This window comes from Helobdella robusta, assembly GCF_000326865.2.
Source record: "Helobdella robusta unplaced genomic scaffold HELROscaffold_7, whole genome shotgun sequence".
Lineage (NCBI taxonomy): Eukaryota > Metazoa > Annelida > Clitellata > Rhynchobdellida > Glossiphoniidae > Helobdella > Helobdella robusta.
Window position 1 is genome coordinate 569,187 of NW_008705398.1, and position 12,500 is coordinate 581,686.

Genomic DNA, 12,500 nt, shown 5'->3' on the forward strand with positions numbered 1-12,500 from the left:
CTGAGGATCCCCCATTTGCCTTCTGAAGAAGCCAAAAAAAACGAAACAATAATAATTAAAAAATTAATTAGTAGTATTAAAATTAAATAATTTTATTATTTCAAATTAATTAAAAATGTCTCGATTCAGAGGCGATGGGTATACAATATTAAATATATGTATACATACATAGAACGATAAGAAAACAAATTCGTAAAACAGGAAATTTACAAAGATCAAATATAAAGACACCAAAGACATTTTAATGATGAAAACATTAGAACAGGACTCAAGCATACACTTACCACTAACGACTTGTAAAGCAGAATAACATTTAAATTTTACTAAAATTTTATTCCAAACTAAACAAAAAAAAAAACAAAAAATCCAATGAAATATTCGAAAAATTTATTTTAAATTAAATTTATTTAAAAATAACCAAATTTATTAAAAATTTGCTCGGAATTAGATGAGAATTCTTAAATCTAACTAAAATTCACTTGGAAAATAAGTAAAATATTTTAGAATAAAAATTTACCAGATTTTCACTAAAATTTGGTAAAAGTGAATAAAAATTAGTTCAAACTTTAATAGGAAATTTTATTTTTTAATAGGGGGCTTAGTTTTAGAGTTGCCCCGGACAATTAGCTGCAGCGACATCTCGCGCTTGAAGGCGTTCATCAACTCCTGCTTTACCTCCATCGAAATCTTTCTTATCGTTTCGCCATTCTTTCCCAACAGTTTGTGCTGGAACGGAAAAAAAGTTAATAGTAGTAGAATTTATCGTAATGTTGGTACTACAATTGTTATTTGTTGTAGTAGCAGTAGTCGTAGTAGTAGTAGAAGTAGTAGTAGTAGTAGTAGTAGTAGTAGTAGTAGTAGTAGCGGTGATGGTTGTGGTAACAGTAGTAGTTGTAGAAGTATAAGCAGTAGTAGTAAAAGTAGTCGTAATAATAAAAACCAATAATCCGTGAAATATTTTATAAAAATAAAAGCAATTTTAAAAAAGTAAGAGAGAGAGAGAGAGAGAGAGAGAGAGAGAGAGAGAGAGTGAGAGAGAGAGAGAGTTAGCTATGCTACGCTTTACGCTATGCCATGCTAACAATGTGTCGCTTCTTGCTGCATGACAGTTCAAACTGAGCTCTGAGAAGATCCTCATCATCTACGTGCCACGTTACTAATTTCTATGGAGAAAAAAATCAAAGAAAATAATTAGGACAAAAAAATAATGAAATGTATATCTACTTTTAATCAAAATTGTGTCAGAAAATTAAAATCACAAAAAATAAATTTAAAAATGGCAAAAGAAAAAGAATGAGTCCTTCGTACAATTTCAATCTGGTATGGTATCTCTTCAGCGAGGTTATCTAGAAGCTTCTCGAGGACGATGTCACGTGCCAGCTGTAGTGGATTCTGATTGGTCACCACCTGCTCGTGGAACAACCACTTTGAAGGGATGCTCAAGTCGACTAGGTAGTTCTGTTAAAAGAAAGAATGAATGAATAGAAGAAAGAGTGATAGACAAACGAGTGTATTAATGAAAGAATAAAAAAATGAAGGATTATAAATCATTGATTATAAATGAATGATTGAATGATTAATGAATTAGTAATATTGTGAATGAATGATTGAACGAACAAACGGACGAATGAACGAGCGAACGAAACAATGAATGAACGAATGAATGATAGAAATATAAATAAATGAACGAATAATTATGAAGAAATTTAAATTATAAAAACCTGAATTAGTAATAACAAAATAGTAATAATAAAATGATAATAATTTACATTAATTAATTTTCTCGAAATAATTACTTTTAATTCATAAATGCCGTCGCCACTAGCTGCCGAGATGACGAAGACCTCCTTGAAATAAGGCCAGCCGTAGCAGTGCCTCATCTCTCTACCTTGGAAGTTTGGAAAAAAAAGAAGAATGACTGAATGAATGATGAATGAATGAACAAATGAAGTGAACGAACTGGTAAAATGAATAAAACAACGAATGAAATAAACGAACGAACGAACGAATGAATGAATGAGTAAGGTGAAGACAAAATTACCAATCTCGTTTAGCTTAGAATAGTAAGCCAGCCATTGAACTTGCTCTCTCAAATTAACACTGCCCCTATCTACACTAACCAATTGCCTCTTCAAATTAGGCAAAACAGACGACGATTGTGAAGCTGGTGGCAAGGAAAGTGATGATGATGACGATGATGATGATGATGCTAATGATGGCGTAGACGATGTGGATGAAGATGATGATGATGAAGACGGTGATGATGATAATAATGATGATGCTACTGATGGCGATGATGATGTGGATGAAGATGACGATACTGATGATGATGACGATTCGCCACCATCATCATCATCATCAGTAGTAGTAGTAGTGGCAATATTCACATCTATTTCCGTCCTGGAATGGGAATTCCCATTTTTCTCATTCTCTTTTTCCATTTCCTCTTTCATCCTTTTAAATAAATTTTCAAGAAAATTTGCATCAGAGTCTTTGGCTAAATTTTTTTGTTTTCCCTGGCCTGATTGGTAATACTTCCTTCCGTTTAAGCATCCTTCCGTTAGGATTCTAATGACATTTAGTACTTCCTCTTTGCTCTTCAGCAAATCCACCTTCGAAAGTTTTTAAAATTTTAATTCTATTCAATTTCATTTCACGCTTGATTTGATATATATATTCTGTTAAAAACAACAACCATCGGAATAGAGAATAACTCATTAACATACCTTTAAACGCCGCCCACAAACCTTATTAAGGACCAATAGGGAAGGTTTATTGGCGTGATATACAAGCATCTTCATAATCTCCTCTTCCAGGTGTGTTCTGTGCCACAAATTTGAGACATCCACTACGACTAGTACTGCAATTTTTAGGAGAAAATATTGTGGATGAATGAATGAATGAACGAATATTTTAATGAATGAATGAACGAATAAACAAAATAAAAGAATGTAAAAAATACTCAAGTCAGCTTCATGCAGGGCTTGGTGGGGATCAACTAACAAACTCATCTCTAAATTGTGTCTTTATTAAGAATTTATATTATTACTAAAATAATAATATTAAAATGAACCTTTTATATTATACCATTTATTGGTAAATACAATTATTACTGATGATAATACTAAATTTATTTATTTTGAAAAATAATAAAAATTAAATAATATTATAAATTTCATTTAATTTAAATTTACTTTTTGACTTTAGATGGTACTATTACACCTGGGGTGTCTAGGAAAATCTAATTTTGGAAAAAGAAGCTGATATCAGTTAGGGATAAAGAAAATAATTTCTACCGAGTAAAACAAATATGACAAAAGAATTCATTTAAAATTTTTAAACATTAAAAGTATATTTAAGTTTTTAAAAAATTAAACAATAAATAAGCAAAGAGATGAATATTTTGAATAAATTAATAAATCAATCAACTATTTAATCAAAAATTAAAAAAAAAATCACTAACCACTTGCTTATTACTTTCAGTCAGGACACCCAATGTCCTGTGTCTAGTGGTGTGGACTTTTTGAGAAACCGATGAAAACTTTTTTTAGATTAAAATTTAAAAGTAAATTATACTTAAAATTATATAAAATAGAAAGATAAGATCCAATATTAAATTCTATTAAAGAAGATACCATTAAAATTTGAATGGCTCATTTATAAAATAAAGAAATCTATGTTAAAAGTTTTAAATTTAAATTATATTTTATAACCAATCTAACTTTCCAATTGATGAGCTTGTTAGCGAGTGTGGATTTTCCAGCATTAGGCGCCCCAATGATGGCAACTTTGAGCAAACGCATATTTTCATCGTAGACTGGCCGCCGTTTTAAAATGTTTTTCTGCTGATCTAAGTTTTTAAGTTAAGTTATAATGAAATTCGATAATTATTTTTAATTTAATTTTAAATTTTAATAATTTAAATTTTCTTTCATTTTTAATAAAAATTGTTACAAGTTACTTAATGTAAGCCCGATGACTTTGCTGGAGTCTTTAACTTTTTCATCCTCAAAGTTCAGTGATGACCTTGAAGACAGTTTTTTTACGGTTAGTTCAAGATTTGCACTAAAATTAGTGCGCAACTTTATGCGCCGTGCCAGAATCATTTCGGCATGTTTTGTTTATCTTACTTGTAACATTTTATTTAAAAGTAAATAAAAGTTAAAACAAGTGTTAGATGATACAATAACATTTTGTTACTAGAATTGAACTATAAATTTAATTTTTAGGTTGAAGGATTAAAAGGCCGGCAATTATCACTTGCTATGTCATACTGTCAAAAATGTTTCTGCTCTCAGTAAACTTTATAATAGAGAGAATGCAATAAGGCATTCTCAGATTAAATTTCAAGGGTGGCACAATTTCAATAACACAGCATAGGAATATAGAACATCCATCTAAATATATTTTATATTCAAACTTTATCAAAAATTCTTTTGACGAAAAATTTTTTTTGTATAAATAGCATTTAGCATGAAACTTGGCATTATGTTTGTTGAAAAGGATTAATATGAACGAAAATAAATATCCAGCTAGGTCTTCTTGTCGGATTGCAAATCTAAACGCTTAAAACTAACAATCCTTAATAAAATAAATGAAAACATCACGAGCTAAAGAAGTGATTTGTGCGTACTATTTAAAGAGAAACTGCGATACGATTCTGATAGGTATTCGTGTCTATCCTATTCATCATTTCGATTCAGTATAGGTATCAGTAATTCTTAGAATCGGTATAGTATTGACTGAAATTGCTTCTCTTCCTGGTTTGGTGTTCTCTTACAACAGCGCAATCACAACAGTCTCAAAATAATTGTCATGATCACCCAGATAGGAGTGTCACAAAGAATGAAAAAGGAGAATCTCGTCAATGAAGTTACCCATGATTATGAAATCTCATTAAACTAAATTTTTAAAACCGGTTTATTTCATGAAACGTAAAAACGAGCATGAAAAAGGATTCCAAAAAAGAAAAGAAAATTCTAAATAATATGTAACCCTTATTAAACTAATAAAACCATACAAACACTAAAAATAGATTAAACTAATATTCTTCACGATTTTGATGAGTTTGAATAAGAATGATTGCGTTTAAGACGACACTCATATACAAGATAATTGAGATATGCACCAACTCTTCGACACACTTACAAATGAATGAATGAGCGATAAATGATTAAATTAATTAATTAACCAACTAATTAATCAATCAATCAATCTAATTAAGGATGAAGTTCATAACACTTGGTTCGTTAATATTTGATCAGCTGTTTGGCTAGGCTTCATCCAAACTGTTACCACAACAACGGTTGCTATACAAACACAAACAAATTTTTCTCATTTTAATGCGCTTCATTATTTTACTTTCCACAAAATAGGTTTCTTCACGAACGAATAAAACACATTTTTTCCAAAAAATGTCAAAAAACCATTTATTCGTCGTAACAGTTTTAACTCTGCTAACCTCAAAAGCACAATCTCAGCAGAGAATCAGTCAATATTTCGAATGGACCGAAAGCCAGATTACATATCAGTCGTCGGGTTACGAGTTCAAAGGTCAAACCCTGGCCTCCATGAACTATAGTCTGGTTACTCAGTGCGCTATGGCTTGCTTGAAAGACCCCAGATGTCTCTCCTACAATTTTAACAACGTTAATAACTTGTGTCATCTTAATTCTGGTTCTCATCAATCAAATCCAGAGCTACTAAAACCATCGGACGGGTGGGATTATTATCTGAAAGATGCTTATAAGATCAGCCAGGTTTATTCTTATGTTTATTTCTTCTTAATTATTTGTCTCGCGAACGTAGAGAAAACTGTTGACATGTTAGAATTTGCGCTACCTAAATACCAAGTAGTTGATTGGTTGATTGATGACTGACTGATCGGTTGTTTGACCAACCAACCAACCGACCGACTGACTAACTAAATGACCAATTTATTAACCAATTAATAATAACTAATACAGTTACTTTATTTATTTACCTCTATTTAAAAGGACGCGGACCCATGCCTGAGCACCCCTTGTATGAATTTTGGTACCTGCCTCTCCAGATCAGATAAAACGTACCTCTGTTTCTGTTCATCGCAATGGACTGGTCCAGTTTGCAATATTAAAGGTTGGTTTAGATTACATTTAATCAGTTGCCTGCTAATTTGTTTGATATTAATCTTATTGTTATTAACACAAACTGGCCAGTCTGGAAAAACAAAATATACTTAATTACAACTAAACAAAATTGCAAATTGGAAAATTAATAAAAACATTGAGAATAAAAGTGTCATAATTTTTATTATTGTCGTTCGGATTACAAATGAATAGATAAGACTAAACTAAACTAAACGATTACTAGGTAAAAAGGTTGAGGTTAGAATTATGGTTGTTAAAATATTTGGTGCAATAGAGCTAATTATAACGCTAATTGTATGAATCTGTTTGAAATAGTTAAAAGAACGTCACAATTTACATATGAAAGCTTTCTGTAAACGTGTATAACAAATAGCATTCTGAATGTACAGTTGACATATCGTGGTCCGGCTGGTCGGCATGGTCAGACTGTTCGGAAAAATGTGGTCCAGGTGTCGCAGCACGCAGTCGAACCTGCGTCAACAAGGTCGACATGTCGCAGAAGAGTGTCGAGATGTGCTACGGGATGAGCCATGAGATTGAGGAGTGCAAAGTTAAGGATTGTCCTTGTAAGTGTTCGACCTTTTTTCCGAATATTTATATCAATAATAATTTATCGAGTAGACATCGATACGTATCGAATATAACAAATCTTCGAATAGTTATAAACCGGTACTTAACGAGTTTATACCGAATATGAATATGATAAATAATAATTGAATATTTGCAATGTACCTTAATAATTTTTAACGTATTACTGGGGCACATTTAATATGTAGTATCTATTATTCATAATTTCATACGTGTTTCATGCTCTTTAATTCTTTCGTAGTTTTGTTTCTATTTATTCAATAGGCCATATTACGTTACGACCATGTAGTATTACTAACGATTTATTAACAGTTATTTTTCATTAGTTAATATTTTTATAAATTTATTACCGTTTGTAATATGGTGTTTACTTTTTTCGACAGTTAATTTTTGTGTGTGAATATATAACAAATAAACCTTTGATAAAAAAAAACCATCAAACAGACAAAATATTCATATATTATTATTCACATTTCTCACAAAAATAAAATTAGACTGGAGTGAATGGAGTGAGTGGAGCCAGTGTTCGACGGCTGAGTCTTGCGGGGAGGGACACAGTAGTAGAATTAGGCAGTGTGTTAACTCGGATCCGGATCAAAATTGCTTCGGACTGGCCGCCGAAAACAAAACCTGCTCGTCTGTCAGTTGCAATGGTGAAATTTATAATTGTTATTTATTATTTATCATTATTATTATTTATTATTATTTTTTATTTATTATTATTATTATTATTTATTTATTTATTATTATAATAAGATGTTCAATTTTTAATTAAGAGTATGGGTGAATTATTTATCTCTGAGGTGTAGTAATTAGGATAGTAGTGGTAATAGTAGTAGTAGTCGTAGTAGTAGTAGTCGTAGTAGTAGTAGTAGTAGTAGTAGTAGCAGTAGTAGCAGCAGCAGCAGTAGTAGTAGTAGAATTGCAATGGAAATAGTAATAATAATATTAATTATCATTATTATTATGATTTAAATTATAAAAATGGAAAATCGCGCAGCTGAAGTTGTTCTAAAGCCTGAAACTGGCTTTCCATACGGCGAAGGCAGCCTTCAAATTTTTGAAAATAAACAATCTGATTGGTTGTTTGTCTGCGCTGACGTCATCGGTGGCAGCAGCAGTAGCAGCAGCGGCGACTTCGCGTGGACCCAACAAAATGGCGACGTAGCTTGTAAGCAGATGGGATTTAAACACGGAGCGTATTCAGGTTTGGGCTGGTTCATAATTTGTTTATTGTAGATAAAATAAAATAGAATACTATTGCTACTACTATTACTACTAGTACTACCTCTACCACTGTTGCTGCTACTGCTGCTGCCACTGTTGCTGCTACTACTATCACTACAAAACAACACAACAGCTTCTAAGGTTCTAATAGACTTGGCTAATAAAGATTCAGAGATGTATCTCTTGACAAATTTCAAATGCTCTGGTGATGAAATGACGCTGACTTCGTGTCGCCACAGTGGCTGGAGCGTCAGCAGCTGTAACCAAAAACTTACTGTAAAATGCGTGGGTGGGTCTTATTATTTTGATTATTGTTGTTGTTGTTGTTGACTTTATTTTTGTTTAAAAAAACAACAACAACAAACAATAAAAATAACGATTACGTCATAATTACTTCATAATTACGTCGCAATTACGTCATAATTTATTTCTGCAGTCGACGGCAGATGGAGCAATTGGTCGGAATGGTCGAAATGTTCGGTTACTTGCGCCGACGGAGCGCAAACTCGAAGCAGGGCCTGCTCATCTCCGCCCCCGAGAAATGGTGGCGATGGTTGTGAAGGGCGCGGACAAGATACCCAGCCATGTTCTTTACCCCCTTGCCCTGGTTTGGCTGAAATTTTTATATCTTTGTTGTTTTTTCTAGACATTATTGTCGTGTTTGGTGTTGCTTTTGATGTTGTTGTCGTCAAATAAGAGATAATAATTACGTGGCAATAATAAATGGAGCGATCCGATGTTACGAGAGTTATGGTGCTTGGCTTGGCAATGTCCTTGCGGACCCATACACACCTCCACCTCTCACATGCCATTTTCGTTGTTGTTGCTGTTGTTGTTGCTGCTGTTGTTGCTGCTGATGATACTGTTGTTGCTCTTGTTGTTGTTGTTGTTGCTGCTGTTGTTGTGGTTGTTGTTGATACCACTGAGAAATACTTACAAATAATAATAATAACAATAAGTGGACGCCCAGTGGACGCAGTGGACCGATTGGTCAGGCTGCACGCTGACGTGTGGCGGTGGTCGGCAGTCGCGAAACCGTACGTGCGTTCCAGGCAGGAATAATGGTAAAGACTGCAGCGGCGAGAATTTTCAGAATAAAACTTGTAACACGTTGGAATGCCCTAGTAAGTTATTATTATTATTATTGCTATTATTATTATTATTATTATTATTGTTGTTATTATTATTATTGTTGTTATTATTATTATTATTATTATTGTTGTTGTTGGAATTCATTCTGGAAGCGTGTGTGGTCGCTTCTATGTCGTCTCGTTACTCGTTCATTCATTAAACAACTTTTTTGCTTTAATTAAAAAAACCGCGGAACGTAAGTGATTTAAACATTAAACATAACAGTAATAGGCAGCAATAATAATAATAATAATAATATTCAAGCAATAATAATATAATTGTTAATAATATTACCAAACATGAATAACGAACAACAAAAATAATAATAACAAACAACGGACGTTAAAAATTTTGTATAACTAATAATAAAAATAAGTCGACGGCTTTTGGTCGGATTGGAGCCAATGGGGCAGCTGCAACATCACGTGCGGTGGGGGCCAGCAAATTAGGACCCGGGTTTGTGAAGACCCCAAGTATGGCGGACAGCCCTGTAGCGGGGCTAACATCACAGTGCAGCGGTGCAACAGCCAATCATGCGCCGGTGCGTCCTACCCTTTAAAAATGTTGCCATTTGTTAATGAATTATTTTGAAATATTTTCACCATCACTGTTTATTATTATTATTATTATTATTGCCATTACTATTTTTATTATAAGTAATGAGATGAAAGCGACAAACACGCTTACTGTTGCTGCTGCTACTACTACTACTACTACTACTACTACTACTACTACTACTACTATTTTTACTACTACTGCTACTTATAGTTCTTATAATAACAATAATTCATTGTTTATAGTATTTAATTGCCAATATTAAACTTCAACTCAATAGTATCTCATGTTGTTTCAAAATTAATACATTCCCGTTAATAATAATTTATGCAAAATTTGACCTCATTTAGTCGACGGCTATTGGCTGGAGTGGAACCAATGGTCGTCGTGCAATGCGACCTGCGGTGGCGGCCAGCGAATCAGGAAACGATTTTGCATTGAGCCCCAATTTGGTGGCTTATATTGCCAGGGGAATAACAGTGAATTTGACACTTGCAATACCGATCCTTGCCCAAGTAAGCGAGTAACAAATAAAAAATATTTCACTAATTAATTATTATTTGTTAATCAATTAATTAATATTTAATAATAATAATAATAATTAATCGATAATTATTCGATAAAAACTTAAATTTGAGACATTCGAAAAATTTAAATTTATCAGAGTTTATTTTAAATTGTTAGTTGACGGGACCTGGAAGGAATGGCGCGACTGGAGTAGTTGTAGCATTACGTGTGGGGGTGGCAGGCAGATCCGGACGCGGGAGTGTAACCCCCCCAAGTATGGGGGTCTCGATTGCCCGGGGGATAACACCATGGAAAAATTTTGTAACGATGAACCATGCCCAGGTAGAGCATTGACTGTTGTTGACTGTTTGGGTGTGTGTGTGTTTGTGTGTGTCTCTATGTGTGTTTGTGTGTGTCTCTATGTGCATTTCTATGTGTGTGTTTGTATGTGTCTCTATGTGCGTTTCTGTGTGTTTGTTTGTATTCATATTTGTGTATTGCTAGTTTTATGAGTATGTCAAATTATGTATAATAATTGTAATAATATAATATAAATAAGCATGTACATAATTGAATATGTATAATTAGCTTTATAAATGTTTTTATGTTTATGAAAATATTTAATTGTTTAAACTCGTTGTATATAGCCATCCTGCACAGTTCTACTCACAATCATTCACTAATCCAAATCCCCCTAATCACTAATTCGCATCACGTGATTCAGTTGACGGCCAGTGGGGCGAGTGGACCCGTTGGATATGCAGTGTGACCTGTGGCTCCGGCGAGGCAATCAGGAAGAGAGATTGCACGGCCCCAGCCAACGGGGGTAGTTCCTGCAAGGGCCTCTTAGAGGAGAGAGATCAATGCAATATGTCCGTCTGCCCAAGTTAGAGAACGGTTTCAATTTAAAATCGCAATTTTTTCTGGTTGATTTTGTTTCAAATTTTAAAGTTTATAAATTTTTTTTAAAGTTTTTCGTTCCATCTTTTTCGAAGATTATATAGATTTTTCAAATGTTTAAACTAAAATTATTATCATCAATCTCGCATCTGTAAAAATTTAAGATACATAACATTTTTAACAATTGATGAATGAATGAATGAATCAATCAATAAATGAATCAATCAATGGATCAATCAATGAATCAATCGGCCAATCATACAGTTTCCAAAATTTTTGCTCGATCAACAAAATTTTTCTTCCCTCTCTAAATCACTCCCTCCTTATAAATAATTTTCATCCAGCCCCCGCGGAATGGAGTCCCTGGTCAGCATGGAGCAGGTGTTCAGCAACTTGTGGGTTTGGAAACAGGAAAAGGACCAGAACATGCACCCAGACATTGTCCGGATTGAATTCACTTCCGTGTCTAAACGAGACGGCCAGTAACGATACGAAACCGTGTAATCAGTTCGCTTGTTCGTCTGGTCGGTAGTTTTATGCCAATTTTTTTCTTGTGTGAAGAGATGTTATTTTGTTAATTGATTTACGAAAAGTTCTTGCTATTTAAGATGCCTTCCAGTTCCATGTACATAACATTTTATTGTGTAAATCCGTGACGAACCCAATTTCACTCTGTCAGCCATTAAATCATTTCTCGGTTTTATCACAACCGTTCAATCAATCAATCAACCACTCAATACACTTTTCAATTAATCAATCATACAACTATCCAATCAATCAGTAAATAAACCACCAACCAGTTTTTTAGTGCTTTATATCAATCTACCAGCCAACCAACCAAACAAACATACCACCAATAAAACAACCAATCATTCATTCATTCACTCAATCACATTTTTATTCATTCTTTCCTCATTCAATCAATCCATCAGTCCAAAGCTGTCAAGATGTGGCAAAGTTGGGTTTGGAGGAGAGTTCGTTCGTGTCATTATCGCTGAACGCTGCTCAGCCAACCAAAACTACTATCGTCTTCTGCTCTTTAGATGGCACAACCGTCTCTTCTATTATCAGTAAGTCGTTGATGTCATTTTATTATTTTTTTTATTGTTGTTTTTGTTGTTGCGGCTGGTTGTTATAGTTGGTTATCAGCTACAACTATGTACCAGTTGGTTGTCGTTGCGAAGTGATTTGCTTGGCTCTGCAACTGTTGCTCTTGTACTATTGTTGTTGTAATTGTTGTTGTTGTTGTTGATGGCGTTGTTTTTTATGTTGTTTTTATTGTTGTTGTTGTGATCGTCTGGCAAATTTTTCATCAAAGACTCCAGCTACGAATCAGATTCAATGGTTACTTTCAAGTTGAACGCCCCTCCTCCTAATTACAAAGTGGTATATTCCAGTAACGAGGTTCAGCTGAGTCTGGATGACGTGAAAACCATTGTGTACAATTCCAAAGAGTGCAAACAA

At 33.6% G+C, this 12,500-nt stretch overlaps 2 protein-coding genes across 2 annotated transcripts in view; one reads left to right on the forward strand and one right to left on the reverse strand.

Moving 5' to 3' along the window:
* Positions 1–324: 324 nt before the first annotated feature.
* On the reverse strand, positions 325–4,119 carry HELRODRAFT_95909 (hypothetical protein). Its single transcript, XM_009030683.1, has 11 exons — positions 3,962–4,119; positions 3,723–3,850; positions 3,464–3,541; positions 3,195–3,241; positions 2,963–3,024; positions 2,748–2,860; positions 2,042–2,612; positions 1,797–1,888; positions 1,309–1,458; positions 1,083–1,163; positions 325–726 (listed from the first exon to the last, which is right to left on the reverse strand). Exons 1-11 carry the CDS (start codon positions 4,104–4,106, stop codon positions 580–582), a joined length of 1,614 nt encoding a protein of 537 aa, XP_009028931.1. The 5' UTR covers positions 4,107–4,119; the 3' UTR covers positions 325–579.
* Positions 4,120–5,414: 1,295 nt separating this feature from the next.
* The window catches only part of HELRODRAFT_164684 (hypothetical protein), a gene marked incomplete at both ends in the record, with an annotated part of 8,564 nt that continues 1,478 nt past the window's right edge, over positions 5,415–12,500 (forward strand). The window contains 15 exons of the mRNA XM_009030684.1: positions 5,415–5,759; positions 5,997–6,117; positions 6,518–6,694; positions 7,211–7,369; positions 7,717–7,923; positions 8,077–8,232; positions 8,380–8,550; positions 8,903–9,067; positions 9,451–9,615; positions 9,980–10,144; positions 10,314–10,478; positions 10,861–11,022; positions 11,381–11,560; positions 11,969–12,106; positions 12,355–12,500. The exon at positions 12,355–12,500 is cut by the window's right edge and continues 3 nt beyond it. Of these exons, the coding sequence (XP_009028932.1) occupies positions 5,415–5,759; positions 5,997–6,117; positions 6,518–6,694; positions 7,211–7,369; positions 7,717–7,923; positions 8,077–8,232; positions 8,380–8,550; positions 8,903–9,067; positions 9,451–9,615; positions 9,980–10,144; positions 10,314–10,478; positions 10,861–11,022; positions 11,381–11,560; positions 11,969–12,106; positions 12,355–12,500 (2,622 nt within the window). The remainder of the gene's footprint in view (positions 5,760–5,996; positions 6,118–6,517; positions 6,695–7,210; positions 7,370–7,716; positions 7,924–8,076; positions 8,233–8,379; positions 8,551–8,902; positions 9,068–9,450; positions 9,616–9,979; positions 10,145–10,313; positions 10,479–10,860; positions 11,023–11,380; positions 11,561–11,968; positions 12,107–12,354) is intronic.

What these genes read in the sequence shown, in the direction of transcription:
- HELRODRAFT_95909 (XM_009030683.1), bottom strand. Translation starts at nt 4,106, where the DNA reads ATGATTCTGGCACGGCGCATAAAGTTGCGCACTAATTTTAGTGCAAAT. An exon ending in ACAAGCTCATCAATTGGAAA is followed by an intron (nt 3,542 to 3,722) that starts GTTAGATTGGTT and finishes ATCTAAAAAAAG; the next exon opens with TTTTCATCGGTTTCTCAAAA. An exon ending in TTCTAAGCTAAACGAGATTG is followed by an intron (nt 1,889 to 2,041) that starts GTAATTTTGTCT and finishes CAAACTTCCAAG; the next exon opens with GTAGAGAGATGAGGCACTGC.